Source organism: Eimeria necatrix, genomic scaffold (genome assembly GCF_000499385.1).
Source record: "Eimeria necatrix Houghton genomic scaffold, Enh_scaff147, whole genome shotgun sequence".
NCBI lineage: Eukaryota > Apicomplexa > Conoidasida > Eucoccidiorida > Eimeriidae > Eimeria > Eimeria necatrix.
In genome coordinates, this window is record NW_013654960.1 from 54359 (window position 1) to 73143 (window position 18785).

The window sequence follows — 18785 nt, forward strand, 5'->3', positions numbered from 1 at the left end:
CCCCCCCCCGCAGGGGCCCCCGGGGGCCCCCAGGGGCCCCCGGGGGCCCCCGGGGGCCCCCGCCAGACACAGCTACGCGACCGCTCGCCCAAGGCCTCAAGGGGCCTCAGAGGGCCACTCCTGGGAATGACAGACACACCTTGGCAGGGGGGCCCCCAGGGGGGCCCCCAGTGCCTTCTTAGGGGCCCCCCCGCCCCCACTGTCTTAGTAAGGGGGCCCTTTCGGACAGAAAGGGAAACAAGAGCTGCTCTTTGAGCTCGCGGCCAAAGAGATAGACGGGACTAAGTAAGAAACACCTGTTGCTGCAGCAGCTGCTGCTGCTGCTGCTGCTGCTGCTGCTGCTGCTGCTGCTGGCCGCTCCGCAGCTGCTGCAGCAGCGTCAGAGCAGCAGCTTGTTCTCCTCTAAAGGCTCTGGCAGCAAACTGTAGCCGCCTGCATGCTTGTTGTTCGTTATGCTGCTGATGCTGCGGCTGCTGCTTCTCCTGTGGTTGCTGCTGCTGTTGGTGCTGCAGGCTGCGGTGTCGAAGCCGCTGCCCACGGGACCTGCTGCTGCTGCTGCTGCTGCTGCGCTGCTCCAGTACCCCGCCGGCCGCACCCGCCCTGCTGCTGCTGCTGCTCCCTTCAGGAACGTCGGAGCAGCAGCAGCAGCGGCAGCAGCAGCAGCAGCAAAGAGCCCCTCACAGGGACTGATGGTGCACTCGGAGAAACACTGTGCCAAATCAGTGAGGTCCTTATCTGCTGCTGCTGCTGCTGCTGCTGCTGAGAACGGTGCAGCAGCTGCAGCCGCAGCAGGCAACACATCCAGGCCTGATGGAACTGCATGGGGCCCCACAGGCCCTAAGCCAGCTGCTTGCTGCTGCTCTTGCTGCTGCTCATGCTGCTGCTGCTGCTGCTGCTGCTGCTGGCTTGATGCTATCTCGGGCCGTTGTGCAGAAACTACGAACACACGACCACTGGTGCTGTTGTTCATGTTGAGTCTAAGGGGCTGCTGCTGCGGCTGCTGCTGCTGCTGCTGCTGCTGCTGCTGCTGCTGCTGCTGCTGCTGCAGCTGCTGCAGCTGCCGGCCCCAAAGCGCCCCCGCTCCGCCTCTGTTAACGGCTACGGGGTCGCGTACACCCGAGAGATACCGATCATCTGAGTACACATTAGAATGTGCCTCTTGCTGCTGCTGCTGCTGCTGCAGTTGCGGCTGCTGCAGCTGCTGCTGCTGCAGCTGCTGCTGCAGCTGCTGCTGCTGAGGCTGCAGGCGACCAGGTCTGCCGTCTCTCATGTAGATCTGCTGGTCCTGCTGCTGCTGCTGCAGAACGTACTGCGGCTGCGGCTGCTGCTGCGGCTGCTGCTGCGGCTGCTGCTGCTGCTGCTGCTGCAGCTGCCTGAGAACCACGTCCTGGCAACTGAGCCCGCGCTGCTGTTGCAGCAGCACTTGCTGCTGCAGCAACTGCTGCAGCTGCTGTTCAAGCAATTGCTGCTGCATCTGCTGCTGTCGAGGGCCCACTGAGCCAGTGGTGTATCCAGCACGCTGGTAGCTGTCCCGTTGCATCAGCAGCTGCTGCTGCTGCTGCTGCTGCAGCTGCCGCTGCTGTTGTTGGCGCTGCTGCTGCGCCCTCATGAAATCCCTTGACTGCTGCAGACGCAGCATTTCTCTGAATTGCTGTTGCTGCTGCTGCTGCTGCTGCTGCTGCTTCTGCAGCTGCAGCAGCCGCGTGGCGAGCAGCAGGAGTTCGGGGCGAGCAGCAGCCAGCTGCTGCAGGTCAATGCCCCCCGAGGCCTCCTGCGCGCAGTCAAAAGGCGCAGCAGCAGCAGCAGCAGCTGCTGCTGCTGCTGCTCCTCTTTCTTTTCTCTTTTGTTTATTTCTGCCCCCCCTTTTGCCCCGCCGCAGCCTCTTATGAGGGTTTGGGGGGCCCCACAGGGGGGAGGCGCCGAGGGGGGCCCCTGCAGCACCTTCTGTTTGCTGCTGCTGCTGCTGCTGCTGCTGCTGCTGCATGTCGCCGTCGCTGAAGGCTGCAACAGAGGCTGCTGCTGCTGCTGCTGGGTCCATCCCGCTGCCGCAACTCGACAGGCCATTGGAAACGTCTACGCCCTGGCCCTGCGGGGTTTGCGGCATGGCAAACTGCTGCTGCTGCTGCTGCTGCTGCTGCTGCTGCCCATGCAGCTGCTGTACCTGCTGCTGCTGCTGCAGCTGCTGCTGAAGAAGCAGCAGCTTCAGAACGTAATCGGGCCCCAAAGAAGACAGCGTTTGCTGCTGCCTGTTGTCGTTGGTCCACAGCACATCTGACGCCATCTGCTGCAGCTGCTGCAGCTGCTGCAGGTGCTGCAGATGCTGCAGCACGAGCTGCTGCGGCTCAGCCTGCAGCTGCTGCTCTGCTCCTTCTCTGCAGCAACAGCAGCAGCAACGCATGCGCAGCACACAGACCGCAAGCTACTTACCGGCGCCGGCGGTGTCGGCTTAGCAGCAGCAGCAGCAACAGCAGCAGCAGCAACAGCAGCAGCAGCAACAGCAGCAGCAGCAACAGCAGCAGCAGCAACAACAGTCACCCTGAAACAGCAAACACATCCCTCTCTCCTTTGGAGAACTCTGCAAAGTCATCGCCAGGAGCTCTTGGGCTGCTGCTGGACTCATACGCGTCTTGCTGCTGCTGCTTCATCTGCTGCTGCTGCAAGTGGTGCCTCTGCAGGTGGTGCTGCTGCTGGAGGTTGTGGTGCTGCAGCTGGTGCTGCTGCAGCTGCTGCAGCTGGTGCTGCTGCAGCTGCTGCAGCTGCTGCAGCCGCTCCTGAGCCGGCCCGTCCTGGGAGAGTGCGGGGTTTTCCTGCTTCAGCGCTGGTTCCTGCTGCTGCTGCTGCTGCAGCTGCAGCTGCTGCTGCAGCTGCTGCTGCAGCATCAAGAGGCCCCCATCGTCGCTGCTGAGGCCCCCTTTGTGCTGCTGGCTGCCGTCGCAGGCGCCTGCTTGCTGCTCTCCCTGCTGCTCCTGCTGCTGCTGCTCGGGCTGCTGCTGTTCCTGCTGCTGCTGCTCGGGCTGCTGCTGTTCCTGCTGCTGCTCTTGCTGCTTCCCCTCCTCTTCCCGCTGCTGCGGGCCACTTTCTTGGGGCTCGCCGGCGTAGAGTTCCTGCTGCTGCTGCTCCTCCTGTTGTTGCAGCTCCTGCTGCAGCTGCAGCAGCTGCTGCTGCTGCTCACTTGGGCGCTGCATGCGCAAAAGGACGGTGAGGCGTCGACCGGGCTACGTGCACACTGCTGCTGCTGCTGCTGCTGCTGCTGCTTCTGCTGCTGCTGCTGCTGCTGCTGTCGCTGATGCTCCTGTCGAATTTAAGAGACACATGGAGCAGGCGGGCGCGTGTTTGCTATGGGGCTGCAGGGGGCTGCTGAGGCTGGTGCTGCAGGTCCCATCTGCTGCTGCTGCTGCTGAGGCTGCTGCTGCTGCTGCTGCTGCGGAGCCTTCTGCTGCTGCAGCAGCGCGAAAAGCAGCACACGGACTCGCAGCTAGTTGCCCACCTGCTGCTGCAGCCGTGGCACCCCCACTTGTTTCTGCTGCGCCTTCTGTTGCTGCTGCGGCTGCTGAATGCCCCTGGGAGGTGGCATATCGGCCGCAGAAGGAGCCGGCGCTGCTGCTGCTGCTGCTGCTGCTGCTGCCGCTAAATTCCGCTGCTGCAGCAGCCCAGAGTCCAGAAGTAGCAGCAAGAATCGTATATTCGGTCCGTGCGCTGCCGCTGCGTTGCTGCTGCTGCTGCAGTTCGAGCAGCAGCAGCAGCTGCTGCTGCTGCTGCTGCTGCTGAAAGGCGTTGCTGGAGACCTGAAGTCCCCAGGGAGACAACCGCGGTTAAGAGATCTCTTGAAGAAAGATCAGCAAAGGCAGCAGGAGCTCACAATGCAGCAGCAGCAGCAAAGACAATACTGGGCAAAGGGGTCTCCTCCACCGCAGCAGCAGCTGCTGCCGCTGCTGCTGCTGCTGAGCATGAGGCTAGGGGCACTGATCCCTGCCAGACCCCGCTACTGCAGCAGCAGCTGCTGCAGCAGCCTCACCGCAATGTGCAGCAGCAAAATGCAGCAGCAAGCAGCATTTAAATATTAGTATTTATTCCTGCTGCTGCTGCCGTTTTTTTGCGGCTTTCGTTACTGGTGTACGCGCTGCTGCTCGGCAGCAGCAGCCGCAGCAGCCGCAGCAGCAGCGGCAGGCCTTCTTGCTGCTGCGCCTCTGGGGCTGGATGGGGAGTGCCTATTCAAACTTTTTGCAAAATAAAGAAGTTAAAAATGAGAAGCAGCAGTTGCGAAGAAGTTGAAAGGGTGTCGCGGGAGCAGCTGGGGTGTACGGACAGCCTGGCGTGGTTGCTTGTGTGACGCAGCAGCAGCTGCTGCTGCTGCTACCTCCGTTGCTGCTGCTGCTGCTGCTGTTTATCTGCCTGTTTTTCAGCTAAAAGGCTTTGCTGCAGCCCCACCAGCACGCCCCTCAGGTGTGTCTGCTGTGTCTGTCCTTGTCCTTCTACTGCCGCTGCAGCAAGCTGCTGCTGCTGCTCAGCAACTTGCTGCGCTGCTGAAATCCGTTTCTTTTGCTTCCCCGCTGCTGCTGAGCAGCAGGGCTTCTCTCCTTTGCATGCGCTGCTGCTGTGCTGCTTGCTGCTTCTGGCCAGCAGCTGCTGCGCCCCAGAGAGTCAGCAGCAGCTCCTCTTTGCTGCACTTCTTAAGAACTCCCTTTGCTTCCCACTCCCCAAAAGGCTGCAGCAGCTGCTGCTGCAGCTCTTGCATGCATGCAAGTTCACTTCTTACACTTTCTTAGTGCTGCAGCAGATCCCGGGGCTCTGCTTTCGAGGATTTGCTTGCTGTTTAGCTGCGCCTCCTTTGCTGCAGCGCTGCTGCTGCTGCTGCTGCTGCTTTTGTGTGCAGCAGCAGCAGCTAAGCAGCGCGCAGCAGCAGCCTGCGCTAGCCCGCCTTAGAGCAGCAACTGCAGCACGAGTCCGCAGCAGCAGCAGCAGCAGCACTTCTGCTGCTTCCAGTTTCGCCTTCTTTGGCCTCAAAAGACACTCACAAAGAATTAAAATTAATTATTTATTTCTAATTTATTAAATCAAAAATTAAAAATTAAAATCCGCGACGAATTCCGCAGTCTTTGCTTCCTCTGCAACCCGAGAACGCGAAACTGCAGAAGTTGAATAATTTGAATTAACCAAATTGAATTAATTAATTACATTTATTTAATTAATTAAATTAATTTAATTAAATTATTTAATTCAATTAAATCAACTGATTTAATTGATTTAATTAATTGCACAAATTGCGAAACAAGAACTGCTTTTTACTTCCAGAGAAGTCCAATTGCATCTATTCCAAAGATGCTGTGGCCATAAAATTAGGAAAAGCTTTTTTGCAAATCTTTTGATTTTATTCTTTTAAAAATATTTAAAAGTTTAAATCAAATAAATGCATTTCTTTCCTTTTCTGGGAGCTTTTTGCTGCCTTTGCTGCTGCAGCCATTTGCTGCTGCAGCAGGCGCTGCAGCTGCAGCCTTTTGCTGGCAGCAAAGCCCGGGCTTTTGCTGCAACATTTGTTTCAAGTTGCTGCTTTAATGGAAATGTTTTAAATTATAAATGGTTTAAATTATTTTATTCTGAAGACAATCACAAAATAATTAAAAACAAATTCTTTATTCAAGAACTTCTCCGTCGAAAAAACTCTTTAACTGCCACGGCATAAGGCCTTTGGGGGCCCCCCGGGGGGCCCTAGGGGCCCCCCAGGGGCTTTTGGGGGCCCCCCATGCAGCCCCTGGGGCCCCCAAGGGGCATCTGGGGGCCCCCCAGGAGCCCTAGGGGCCCCAAAGGGGCTTGTGGGGGGGCCCCCAAGGAGCTCTAGGGGCCCCCAGGAGCTTCTGGGGACCCCCCAGGAAGTCCTAGGGGCCCCCGTGGGGTTTCTGGGGGCCCCACAGTAAGTCCTATAGGGGCATAGTGGGCTTGTGTCCCACAGGGAGCTCTAGAGGCCCCTAAGGAGCTTCTGGGGCCCCCACGGGGGGGCCCTAGGGGCCCCTTAGAGGCTTGTGGGGGCCCCGCAGGGAACCCTAGGGGCCCCGTTTGGGCTTGGGGGGCCCCCCAGGGCGCGCTAGGGGCCCCTAAAGGGCTTGTGGGGGGCCCCGAGGAAACCCTAGGGGCCCCTAAAAAGCTTGTGGGGGGCCCCCAGGGGGCCCCTAATTTGTCTCTATGAGACTTTGAGATTCGTCTTTGGCTCTTTTCTGGGTCTTTGAGGCAGCTTCTTGGGAGCCAAGCTGCAGCAAATAGCTGCAGCAAGCAGCTGGGGTCTTTTGAGAGGTTTTCAGAGGCTTTTTATGGGCCTGAAGTGGCCTATTTTGTGAAAATAATATTTAAATGGAATATTTATATTATATAAAGTCAATTAGGCAGGAAGTGCCGCCAGCGTGTAGGGTTGACTGAGCTGTCGGGGCTCCGACCCACCCGTAGTGGGTGTCAGATCTTTCATAGTTTCCTTTTTTGAAAGGAAAAAGGAACTTGAACACAAATTTCTTCTAAATATGTGAATTTAAAAAGTTTTTAAATGAGTTGTTTGCCTGCATTTTGCAGAGTGGCAGCCAGATCTACAGGTAGCTGCAGCAGTGCGTACTCAACTCTTCTGGGGCCGGTTGTCGCGCGAATGCTTTGAAACTTCCGGAAAAAGTCCCAAATTCAAAACTATTTGAAACACTTTTGAATATCTTAATTTCAGTGGAATTAAAACTTCCAAAAAGGCACTTTCTTTCCCGCAAAATGCCAATTTTTTCGTCAAGTGCCGGCGCCGTCGCACTCGCAGTTCCAGCCCCTCTGCTGCATGCTTGAGGAATCCTTCGAGCTTTCATTTGAACAGAAACTCCGATATATTTAACTGTTTTCTTTCTTTTCCTTTTCATATTTCTATTTCCTTTTGCAGCAGTTTCATTTAGAGGAAATCTCTTGTGTGGGGGAGCCCACAGTTGGCTCTGGTGGCTCAGTTGAAGGCCAGGGGCCCCCCAAACGTGAAATTCTGAGGACTTTGAAAACAAGTGATCTGCAGCAGAGCTAGCTTTGAGTCTTTTTCTAAAAAATATAATTTAAAATAATTAAAAGTGTTGCAAGAAGTGGAATTTAAAAGGGTTTCAGGCGAGTGAGAACAGCAGCTGCGAACACAGCGCATTCAACTCTGTGCTGTGGTGCAGATTAGCTGCAACCACCGGCCCCCACCCCTAATAATGGGGAATCCGCGAAGATTATCCTTTTTCTAGATTATGGAATTTAATTAAATGTTAAAATTCAATTAAATGCTAAAATTCAATCAAACGGAGGAATTTAATTAAGTGCTTCATTCCTCTTTCGCCCAATTGTGTGGCAACGCTCATGGATGCTGTGGGCAGGAGCTATGAACGCGGAAACAATCAACGAACAACTGGAGCTCCTTTTTATATTTTAAAAACAAAGTGGAGTTAAATATTATAAATAAAAATGGAATTTGCATTTATAATATTTTAATCTGCTCCTTTTTTGTCCCAACTTGCACTTCGTGCGATCCTGATTCTCCCCCTCAGTGCGATTTTGAGTTTCAAACTCTGCAGCGAAGTGCCTTCTACACATGCCTGGCGAATTATATTTATTATGTTTATTACATTTATTATCTTCATTATATTTGTTATATTTATATATTTATATAATCAAAGGAAAGAGCAGTTCGAAATCCAGTTAGTTTACACAGGACATTGGGCGTTGCGAGCTGGCACCTGTAGTTGAAAGATCCATTTCCAACGGTTTAAAAGACGAAAAAAGGGATATTTAAAAGCATTTTAATTTATTTTATATATTTAAATATTTTAATTCAATTCTGAAAGACCCGAAAGCATGCACGAGCCCTTTCCACTTCTTGAAATTCAAAGCGACGAAGTGGAAAATTTGCAAAGTTTGCCAAATCAGATCCACTGAGTTATTTGCAGGGTAAAGAAACTTCACCAAGTCTCAACTTTCTGCATTTTTACATTTAAAAATCAAATTTATTTAGCATTTTATTCGGCATTTTATTCAACTTTTTGTCTTAATAAGTCAATTCCTGTTCTCTTAACTATGGCAGCCAAGTTGCACAGCAGCAGGTAGGCCACAGAACTAGCCGCGACTGCAGCAACACACACTTCTCCCAGTTTGCTGCTGCTGCTGCTGCTGCGGCTGCTGCAGCTGCTGCAGCGGGGGCCCCCAAGCCCTCCATTTTGAGCAGGGGGGCCCCTGTACCCTAGCAGCACTTCAAAATAGTCTTAAGGTTTGCTGCAAATGGCTGCACTAAGTCTTAATAGGGGGCCCCCCTTCCCTGTGGAAGCAAAAGCAGGCAGGGTCCCAGCAGCAGCAGCAGCAGCAACAGCAGCAGCAGCAGCAACAGCAGCAGCAGCAGCAGCACAGCTGTCGATAGAATGGGGTTCTTTTTTTAATTGGGGGAAAAGAAAAAGACTGGCCATTTGGGACTTTTATATGGGGGCTTTTGAAGCAGCAAATTGGGAAAATGAAATATCTTTTTGCTGCTGTGCATGCGGCAGTGGGGCTTCTATTTATTACTTAGAGCTTTTAAGATAAAGAAGTTTAGAAAATAAATTATTATTCCTTTTGATTGACTCTGAGATTAAAAAAGTATTTCATTTGTTTAAAAATAAATAATTAATTTACAAGTCTGCAGCAAGAATCCACAAATGAAAGAAAGACCCACTGCTGCTGCAGTGCTGCTGCAGGAGCAGCAGCAGCGGAAGCAGCTAAAGCGAAGCCACACTACTGTGGTCTGCTGCTGCTGCAGCAGCAGCGGCAGCAGCACGCTAGTGTGGCCCGCTGCAGCAGCAGCAGCTGCTGCTGCTGCTGCTGCTGCCAAACTAACAAATGGCCATCCCCAAATGGCCTAAACTAGAGCCTCCTGCTCTCACACATGGGGCCCCTGGGGGCCCCCAGGGGCCCCCCAGGGGCCCCCCAGGGGCCCCCCAGGGGCCCCTGGGGGCCCCCAGGGCCACTTGAAGGCTCCCAGGGGCCCCTGGGGGCCCCCAGGGCCACTTGAAGGCCCCCAGGGGGCCCTGGGGGGCCCCTGGGGGCCCCCAGGGCCACTTGAATGCCTAGAGAGACACTAAAGGCAATAAAGGCATTTAGTGGCCAAATGGGTCAATTTAAATGCCTCTAAAGACATTAAAGGCATTTAAATGGACACAAAAGACCATTTAATCAAAGATGGGGCCCCCTGAGGCATTCAAATGGACCTTTGGGGCCCCCTAAATGCCTAAAATGCATTTAATTGCATTTAATTGCATTTAATTGCATTTAATTGTATTTAAATGGGCCCTTGGGGCCCCTTAAATGACTCTAATGCCTTTAAAAACATTTAGGGGGCCCTATAGGGTTTATTTAAATGTTTTTGGGGGTCCCACTTCTTACTTAGACTCAGTCCTAGGCCAGTGCCTAAAAGCCCTGGAAAATTAGGGTTTAGGGTTTAGGGTTTAGGGTTTAGGGTTCTGCAGGGCCCGCCATCCATCTAGCAAACCCTCCTGCGTCTGCGCTGCTGCCTTGCGTGCCTCCAAACAACTCCTGCTGCCGCTGCTGCTGCCGCTGCTGCTGCCGCCGCTGCTGCTGCTGCTGCTGCCGCTGCTGCTGCCGCCGCTGCTGCTGCTGCTGCTGCTGCTGCTGCTGCTGCTGCTGCTGCGTGGATTCAGCCCTTGATGACAGCCACTGGGCGAAGTCGAACGCACTTCTTGGAAATCCCAGCTTGGTGGCAAGTTTCAACAACTTCCGAAATGTCTTTGTAAGAAGCTGGAGCTTCTTCTGCCACCAGCTTCGGCGAAGCCACCCGCAGCTGCAGACAGCAGCAGCAGCAGCAGCAGCAGCAGCACACGCTTTCCCCACAACCAGCAGCAGCAGCAGCAGCAGCAGCAGCAGCGGCAGCGGCAAAGCCTCGAAGCCAAGGCCAAAAGACACAGACAGAACACTGCAAAAATTCCCCATGTAACAACTCAAGTCAACAGAACCACACCACCTCCGTCCAGCACTAAACCCTAAACCCTAAACCCTAAACCCTAAACCCTAAACCCTAAACCCTAAACCCTAAACCCCACCAAGGACCCCATATCCCCCAAATCCCCTAAACCCCCCCATTTCCCCAAAACTCCCCCAGGTCCCCGGGGGCCCCTGTTGTTGTGTGTGTATGTACGGAGATGTTTCGTTGTTGAAGTTGGTCGAGGATTTGTTGAAAGGGAATGGAGTTTCTGCTGGCGTTTCTGCTTTTGGCTCTGCCGGCCCCGTGGCAGGTGGAGGCCCAGGGGGCCCCCCCGGGGTCCCCAGCAGCACGTAACTGGCCGAACCCATTGTGCCCCCCACAAGGACTGGCTGGCCTATTAATTGGTAACTCGAAGGCACTAAAGGGTGGTGGGGGGGGAGGGCCCTGGTGGCTCCTTTGCGGTGAACCAGCACAGTGCGCACGCTGCCGCCCCACATGTGCTCCTGCGCGCAAACCCTAATTTAGGGTTTAGGGTTTAGGGTTTGGGGTTTAGGGTTTGGGGCGCGCGCGCGCGGCGGGAGCGCAGCCGCCGCGGAACGCAGCGCAGCAGCGCGGGCAGCTGCGGGCGCGCCCCAGCGCCCAGCTACGGCGTAGGGTTTAGGGTTTAGGGTCTAGGGTTTAGGGTTTAGGGTTTAGGGTTTGGACCTCGACTTTGGCGATGTTGTGGGAAACGTCGTAAACCACGTGCATGTCCATGTCGTCTGGAGACTGGCCCATTACTTTTGCAAAAGCCTCTCGAACTAAAAAGGAAATGGCCCCTCTATTAACCCAGGCGAAGTTTGCTGCAGCAGCCATTGCGGCCAAGTAGTCCTGCCCCTGCAGCGCCAAACCCGAAACCCTAAACCCTAAACCCTCCACAAACCCTAAACCCTCCACAAACCCTAAACCGAAGTTTGCTGCAGCAGCCATTGTGGCCAAGTAGTCCTGGCCCTGCAGCGCCAAACCCTAAACCCTAAACCCTAAACCCTCCACAAACCCTAAACCCTCCACAAACCCTAAACCCTCCACAAACCCTAAACCCTCCACAAACCCTCAACCCGCGAAGGCCCTACGCCCTCCTCCACAAATCCTGAACGCTGGATTCGCCCATTGGCCCCAAACCCTCGGCAGGCCCTAAACCCTTCACAAACCCTAAACCCTCGGCAAACCCTAAACCCTCGGCAAACCCTAAACCCTCGTGCAGCTCTCAAACTCGCTGCGCATGTTGCTGCTAACCCCAGAAAGGCCCACAAACCCTCCGGAAAACCCTCCACCCACAAAGCCAAACCCTAAACCCTCGTGCAAACCCTAAGCCCTCCTGCGAGCCCTAAACCCTGAGCCGTAGGGAAAAAAGCCCTACTGCAAACCCTAAACCCTCAAACCCCAAACCCTCGCACAAACCCTCGCTGGAGGCCGCAGAAACCCTGAACTGCAGCAAGCACTGCAGCGCAGCCGCGCACAGCTAGGGTTTAGGACCCGCGCTAGGGTTTAGCTAGGGTTTAGCGAGGGTTTAGCGAGGGTTTAGCTAGGGTTTAGGGTTTGCAAACCTCCTGAGATGCTATGCGCGCACAGGCCAACTGCTTGTCTATAGGGTTTAAGTTATCTCTCGCCATGGACTTCTCCATCACCACAAGAGCGTCTGTGGCCACTTGGTGGCCCAAACCCCTGCTGCCCGAGTGCACCATCACGCACACCTGGTCCTTCTGAAACGCAAATCCTAAACCCTAAACCCTAAACCCTAAACCCTAAACCCTAAACCCTAAACGCGAGGCTGGACCCGCCGCGGCGCCCGGGCTTCGAGGTGCGCTGCGACGCGCCACGACTCCCAGTGAGGCGCGGCTAGAGCTATGCCTTCCCCTCAAACCCTAAACCCTAAACCCTAAACCCTAAACCCTAAACCCTAAACCCTGGCCGCGCAAAGGCCACGCAGTGGCTCAGCAGCAAAGGGTTTGGGATTTTGGGAATATTGGCGAACCTCCAGCCCCATTTTCTTCGCAGCAAACTCGTCGTAAACCTCGTCAACAACCTGCGTCGCCGCGGCCCCAAACCCTAAACCCTAAACCCTAAACCCCAAACCCTAAACCCTAAACAATAAACCCTGAGTTTCGCGTGTTGCTGCAGAGTCCACGCGCAGCTCTTCAACTCGGCTGATGGGCTCTAAACCACGCTGTGCAGCCGACCCAACCACTGGAGAGGCCGAGGGTTTAGGGTTTAGGGTTTAGGGTTTAGGGTTTAGCACCTGCACTTCGCAGTAATGGTTGCCTGCACCTAGGGTGCCCATTTGCGGCAGTCCTCTTTTCTTTGCCCTGATTGAAACCTTCGAAGGGTCTGCAGCAAAACCGCACCCTAAAAGCTAAACCCTAAACCCTAAACCCTAAACCCTAAACCCTCGACGCCGCTGCGCCCTTCTGCTGTAGTAAGGGTTTGCTAGCAGCGTTTTAAGTTTAGGGTTTAGGAGGGTTTAAGAGGGTTTAAGAAAGTTTAAGAGGGTTTAGGAGGACTTTAAAGGATTCAAAAGGGTTTACGAGGGTTTAAAAGGGTTTGAGGAGGACTAGAAAGGCTTAGGAGGGCTTAAAAGGGTTTAGGGTTTAGGGTTTAGGGTAAGAAAGATCAGAAAGCTTCCAAAAGGGTTTGGAAATGCGCGCGAGGGTTTCAAAGGGTTTGCAAGGGCTCAAAAGGGTTTAGGGTTTAGGAGGTGTTTGGAAAACTTCAAAAAGACTTTTAAGGGTTTGGGAAAATCTAGAAACCCCCCAAACCCTTCAAAACCCTTCAAAACCCTTGACAAACCCTCCAAAACCCTTGTAAGGATCTAGAGCGACCTAAAAGGCTCTAAAAACGGCCGAAAGAAGCTACAAATGCCAAAACAAGTCCAAAATAATAATAGAGAACTAAAGGGGGATTCAAAACCACAAAAAAGGGTTTAAAAAGGAGTTAAAATGATCAAAAAAAACAAAATCACCTGCTGTTAACATGCGGCCATTCTCCTCGCAGTGCTCTTTGTCTTCAGTCCAGGCGTAGCCGCGCCGCAGCAGCCAATCGCCCCCCAACTCCAACGCCGACTCCAAGTCTGCACAAACCCTAAACCCTAAACCCTAAACCCTAAACCCTAAACCCTAAACCCTAAACCCTAAACCCTAAAGCCTGAAGGCTGAAGGCTGAAGGCTGAATCCTTGATATAGGCCCTAAACACTGGCAGTGAACCCTAAAGCCCTGCAACAAACCCTAAACCCTCAAAACAAACCCTAGACCCTCGAAACAAACCCTAAACCCTCAAAATAAACCCTAAGCCCCTGAAGTAAACCCTAAAGCCTAGATGTAAACCCTAAACCCTTGCAACGGACCTAAACCCCCAACAAACCCCACGCCCTTGCAACACACCCAACCCTAACCAGCAAGCCAGCCAGCTAGCTACCTAGCTAGCTAGCTAGCCAGCAAACTAGCTAGCTAGCTAGCCAGCCAGCTAGCTAGCTAGCTAGCCAGCCAGCTAGCTAGCTAGCCAGCCAGCCAGCTAGTCAGCGAGCCAGCTAGCTGGCCAGCGAGCTACCCAGCCAGCCAGCTACCCAGCCAGCAAGCTAGCTCGCTAGCTAGCTAGCCAGCCAGCCAGCCAGCCAGCCAGCTAGCTAGCTAGCTAGCTAGCCAGCCAGCCAGCTAGCTAGCTAGCCAGCCAGCTAGCCAGCCAGCTAGCCAGCCAGCTAGCTAGCTAGCTGGTGGAGCGGCTCGCCTTGCATTTTGCAGGGAATGACCCCCTGGGAGCCGACTCCGACGGGGATGAAGTCGAAGAGGGTTTGAGCAATTAGTTCTTGTTTTTCTTTTATTTCTTTTTCTTTTAAGTTTGTTCTCAAAAGCCGAACTCCGCAGTTTATGTCGAAGCCCACGCCGCCCGGAGAAACCACTGAAAGAGGGTTTGCGCAGTCAAACGCCGCCACGTTCCCGATCGCGAACCCGTACCCTGCGCGCCACGAGGGTTTAGGGTTTAGGGTTTAGGGTTTAGGGTTTGGGGTTTGGGGTTTGCGGCTGGGTTTGCGGGCTGGCGGGGCAACGGCTGTGCGGCAGGGGGGGAGCGCTCGGCGGCCGTCCGGAGGAGCGGCTGGGCTGGGGTTTAGGGTTTGGGGCCGATTAGGGTTTAGGGTTTAGGGTTTAGGGTTTAGGGTTTAGGGTTTGGGGGCTGGACAAAGGGCTGCGTGAGGCTTGGGGAGCCGCGCGTCGGGCGGCGCGCAGCGCAGCGAACTGGCGAGGGTTTAGGGTTTAGCGCTTGGGCCAACCAGGCCCTAGGGTTTAGGGTTTAGGGTTTAGGGTTTAGGGTTTAGGGTTTGGGACCTGCGTGGATGTCCGGAAGGCCAACACTCTTGCCCAGAATGCCAGGCAAAGTCGCTACATTAGCGACTTGTTTGACCGCAGGAAGAAAACCCCCAAAACCCTTTTTGCTGCTAAACCCTCGCAGCTCTTCCAGCAGCAAACCCTCGAGCGCGTCGTTCACAAACACTTCCCCTGCGCAAACCCTAAACCCTAAACCCTAAACCCTAAACCCTAAACCCGAGACCCGAGACCCGCAGCAGCAGCCCAGCTCGCGCCGGCAACGCACTCTGCAAATGCGGCAAACCACAAACCCTAGGAAGTGGGGTAAACCCTAAACCCTAGGGTTCGGCAGCAAACCCTAAACCCTAGGCCGCGGGAGTAAACCCTAAACCCTAGGCAGGGGGAGTAGTCTCCAAACCCTAGGCTCTGGGAGTAAACCCTAAACCCTAGCCCTCGGAGCAAACCCCCAACCCTAGGTCCAGGGGGCAAACCCTAAACCCTAGGCCCAGGGCACAAACCCTAAACCCTAAACCCTAAACCCTAAACCCTTGGGTAAACCCTAAACCCTCAGCAACAGCCTCAGGGTTTACCTGCCACATTCATGCCGGGCACAAAACCCTTCTTAATGTGCAGAGTTTGTTTTTGCTTCGCATCTCTGTAAAGATATGCCTTTTCCTCTTCAAATGTGCGCTCCCGCGACATTTTGCTGCTGCTGCTGCTGCTGCTGCTGCTGCTGCTGCTGCTGCTGCTGCTGCTGCTGTTGGTGAGCTGCTGCTGCTACCGGCGCAGTGGCAGCTGCTGCGCTGCTGCTGCTGCTTGCGCTGCTGTGAGAGCTGCCGCTTAAGGCTCTCGCTCTTTCCGCAGCTGCTGCTCTCGCCGCTGCTGCTGCTGCTGCTGCTGCTGCTGTTGCTGTTGCTGCTGCTGTTGCTGTTGCTGCTGGTCCTGCGCTGCGCTAGAGCCCCTGCTTGTGACACTGTAGTCCGCAGGGCTTTCAAAAGGACCACCGGAGTGTTTGTATGGCTGCTGCTGCTGTTGCTGCAGCGCTGCCTGTGCCGTTGCTGCTGCTGCTGCTGCTGCTGCGCTGCCGTTGGTGTCGTCGCTGCTGCTGCTGCTGCTGCTGCTGCTTTGCTGCTCTACGGCGCAGCAGGATTCGGTGCGTTCATAGAATTAAAAAAGAAAAACAAAGAAATGGGACTAAAAAAAGAAAGAAAAAAGGAAAAGAACTAAGGGCAGGAGGCTGCAGCTGTCGCCTTGCTGCTGCAGCAGGCGGCAGCAGCCACTGCTCAGCTGATTGGAGTCTAGGAATTAGTTTTTAGGGTTTTTGCTGCAGTTTAATGAAGTTTAATTCATAAATTAAACTCCATTTATTTGTCTTTTCTCTTTTTAATAAAACTAACGCCCTTTGCTGTTCGCCAGCGGGCTCGGGGCGTGTGCATCGAAGCCCGGGGTGTATGCGCAGACACCGCAGGGGGAGGACTCCGCGAGCGCGGGAATGTCTTTAGTAAATTCATTAATTTAATTTAAATTGTATTTATAAACATTAAATATAAATAAACAAAGTAAAGAGCAGCTAATTAGCGAGCGGCAGCAGCTCCGCATGCACGCGCGGCCGCAGCAGCAGCAGCAGCAGCAGCAGCGCCGGGGCTGCTGCTGCTGGCTTCTCCCCGCTGCTGCTGCTGCTGCTGCGGGACGCAGAAGGCCTCTGCTGCTTTGCTGCTGCTTTCAGTGTGATTGTTCCTTCAAAAGAAGGTTCTAAAACCCCCAAGATGATTGGCTTGGCTAATTGCTGCTGCTGCTGCTGCAGCTGCTGCAGAAACTGCCTGCTGCTTTCCGTGTTACGGCGGCTTTCTGAGGGGGATCCCATCTGCGGTGTACGTACACCTCAGCCTCCGCGCATGCAACGCGCCCCACAGCCTCTTGCTGCTGCTGCTGCAGCACTTTGCTGCTGCAGCATTTCCTTTGTGGCTTTTGTTTGTTTAGTTTCGTGCTGCTGTGTGTCACCTGCTGCTGCTGCTGCTTGCTGACTGCCTGGTGCACTTGTGTGGGCAGCTGCAGCAGCAGCAGCAGCAGCAGCAGCAGCAACGCTGCTGCATGCAATTGCTGCTTCTGCTGTTAACTGTTTCTCCGCAAGTGAATAGAAAAGGCAGCAGTTGCTGCTGCGGCGCAGCGGCAGCTGCTCCTGCTTCGCCGTAGCAGCAGCTGCCTCTGCTGCAGTGCAGCAGCAGCTGCAGCAGCAGCTGCTGCAGCAGCTGCAGCAGCAGCTGCTGCAGTGCTGCATGCGGAGTGAATTGGTTTACAGCAAATGAGCACTTTAGTTAATAAATGGATTTGTTTAGAAGTCTGGCAGCAGCAAAATGGAGCAGCTCGGAGGGTTCTGTGCTGCTGCAGCAGCACGGCTGCAGCAGGGTTTGTGGGGTGCTGGCTTGCTGCTGCTGCTGCTGCAGTGGATGAGGGGTTTTTTGCTGCTGCTGTGCTGCAGCAGAAGCAGCAGCATTGAGGCGTAGCTGCAGCACTAAGATAGTGGGGTGTACGTACACTGCAGCGCAGCAGCTGTCTGCTGCCGAGATTGTGCCTGGAAGCAAATAACTGCTGCTGCAGCACGGCGTTGCTGCTGCTGCTGGCGCTGCAGCAGCAGCAGCATTATTGCTGTTTTGCACTTGCTGCTGCAGCTACACAGGGTGCGGCAGCTGCTGCTGCTGCTGCAGCACGGCATTGCTGCTGCTGCTGCTGAAGCAGCAGCAGCGTTGCTGCTGTTTTGCACTTGCTGCTGCTTGAGAGCATAAGAAGCTGCAGCTACACAGGGTGCAGCTGCTGCTGCTAGTTTCTCGCTGCTGCTGCTGCGGAGTTTGCTGCTGCTGCTGCTACGAAGATTGCTACTTCTGCTGTTACTGCTGCTGTTGCAGAGACCGCTGCTGCTTCAGCTACAGATGCTGCTGCTGCTGCGGAGTTTGCTGCTGCTGCTGCTACGAAGATTGCTACTTCTGCTGCTGTTGCAGAGATCGCTGCTGCTTCAGCTACAGATGCTGCTGCTGCTGCGGAGTTTGCTGCTGCTGCTGCTGCTACGAAGATTGCTACTTCTGCTGCTGTTGCAGAGATCGCTGCTGCTTCAGCTACAGATGCTGCTGCTGCTGCTGCTGCTGCTGGGAGTAGGAGCAGCTGCGGCCTGCTGCTGCTGCTCAGCTGTAACGAACCCCCGAGCCCTCTTCGCTGCAGCAGCTTCTGTGCTGCTGCAGCTCTTGCTGCTGTTGTTGCGAATCTTGCTGCTGCTGCAGACTTTGCTGCTGCTGCTGCTCTTGTTGCTGCTGCTGCAGACTTTGCTGCTGCTGTTGCTGCTGCTCTTGTGGCTGCTGCTGCACTTCCTATAGGCCTCTGTGTCTTCGTGCGTTTGGATTTAGGGTGTACAGACAGCTGCAGCAGCAGCAGCAACGGGTCGAGGGCCTGCTGCTGCTGCTTTTCGAGTTTTAAATATTTATTTTTGTTTTAAAATTAATTTAAAGTATTTTAAAGAAAAAAAAGGCGAAATAAAAGTGCTGCTGCTGCCAAATCCGAGGCCCCTGCTGCTGCAGCGCAGCACTCGGGGCTGCTGCTGCTGCTGCATGCACGGAGCAGCAGCACAGCTGCTGCGAGAGAAAACCCTCGGCTAAACCCTCAAAAGATAAACCCCAATAGCTAAACAGCAAAACCCTAAACCCTAAAAAGAGGTTTTAGCTTCATCTCGCTCTTTGCTGCCTTCAAGGGCTTCCGCGGGGGGCCCCAGCCGTCGGCCTCCCCCAAGCCCTAAACCCTAAACCCTAAACCCTAAACCCTAAACCCTCATTCGACGTTTCGCCACAAATATAGACATCGGGGACAGACTGCAGCGGCAACAACTGCAGGCAGGGAAGAATAGCTGCAGCAGCAGCGGCACGAGCAGCAGCAGCAGCAGCAGCAGCAGCGAGACGAACAGCAGCAGCAGCTGCAGCAGCAGAAATGGCAGAAGCAGAAGACCGCCGCTCTGCCTCCCTCTCCAGAGGGTTGCGACAGAAGGTGGGCCGCCTGGACCCTCGAAGCTTAAGGGTTTAGGGTTTAGGGTTTAGGGTTTAGGGTTTAGCGCAGCAGCAGCAGCTGCTGCTGCTGCGCTAAACCCTCCCCGCTGCTGCTGCTGCTGCTGCTGCTGCTGACTCAGCCCCTGCTGCTGCTGCCCCCCTTTGTCCCTCACCTTCAGCTCCGCCGCACTGCTGCCGCTGCCCCCACCGCCCCCGCCGCTGCTGCTGCTGCCGCTGCTGCTGCTGCTGCTGCTGCTGCTGCTGCTGCTGCTGCAGGGCCGCGGCATGCGCGAAGGCGGCAGCAGCAGAGACGACCGCTACGCCGGCCAGGGCGGAGTCTTCGAAAGACTCGAAGAGACAACAGAAGGCAAAAGGAGGGGCAAGGACAAGGGGCCTGCGCCCGCCAGATGTGCGTGCTGCTGCTGCTGCTGCTGCTGCTGCTGCTGCTGCTGCTGCTGCTGCTGCTGCTGCTGCTGCTG

General features: G+C 54.9%; 4 protein-coding genes across 4 annotated transcripts; all 4 read right to left on the reverse strand.

The window, feature by feature from the left end:
* Positions 1-379: 379 nt before the first annotated feature.
* Positions 380-3185, reverse strand: ENH_00015000 (hypothetical protein; the record flags this gene model as incomplete). The annotated part of the gene is made up of 2 exons (XM_013584318.1): positions 380-2372; positions 2536-3185. The coding sequence occupies 2 exons, from the start codon at positions 3183-3185 to the stop codon at positions 380-382; spliced, it is 2643 nt and encodes an 880-aa protein (XP_013439772.1).
* Positions 3186-11517: 8332 nt separating this feature from the next.
* ENH_00015010 (tRNA-splicing ligase RtcB homolog , related) lies at positions 11518-14983 on the reverse strand (the record flags this gene model as incomplete). The annotated part of the gene is made up of 6 exons (XM_013584319.1): positions 11518-11688; positions 11961-12017; positions 12225-12313; positions 12945-13079; positions 14303-14473; positions 14872-14983. 6 exons carry the CDS (start codon positions 14981-14983, stop codon positions 11518-11520), a joined length of 735 nt encoding a protein of 244 aa, XP_013439773.1.
* A 138-nt stretch (positions 14984-15121) lies between these two features.
* On the reverse strand, positions 15122-16922 carry ENH_00015020 (hypothetical protein; the record flags this gene model as incomplete). Its single annotated transcript, XM_013584320.1, has 2 exons — positions 15122-15404; positions 16813-16922. 2 exons carry the CDS (start codon positions 16920-16922, stop codon positions 15122-15124), a joined length of 393 nt encoding a protein of 130 aa, XP_013439774.1.
* Positions 16923-17098: 176 nt separating this feature from the next.
* On the reverse strand, positions 17099-18593 carry ENH_00015030 (hypothetical protein; the record flags this gene model as incomplete). The annotated part of the gene is made up of 3 exons (XM_013584321.1): positions 17099-17689; positions 17972-18058; positions 18480-18593. The coding sequence occupies 3 exons, from the start codon at positions 18591-18593 to the stop codon at positions 17099-17101; spliced, it is 792 nt and encodes a 263-aa protein (XP_013439775.1).
* Positions 18594-18785: the final 192 nt, after the last annotated feature.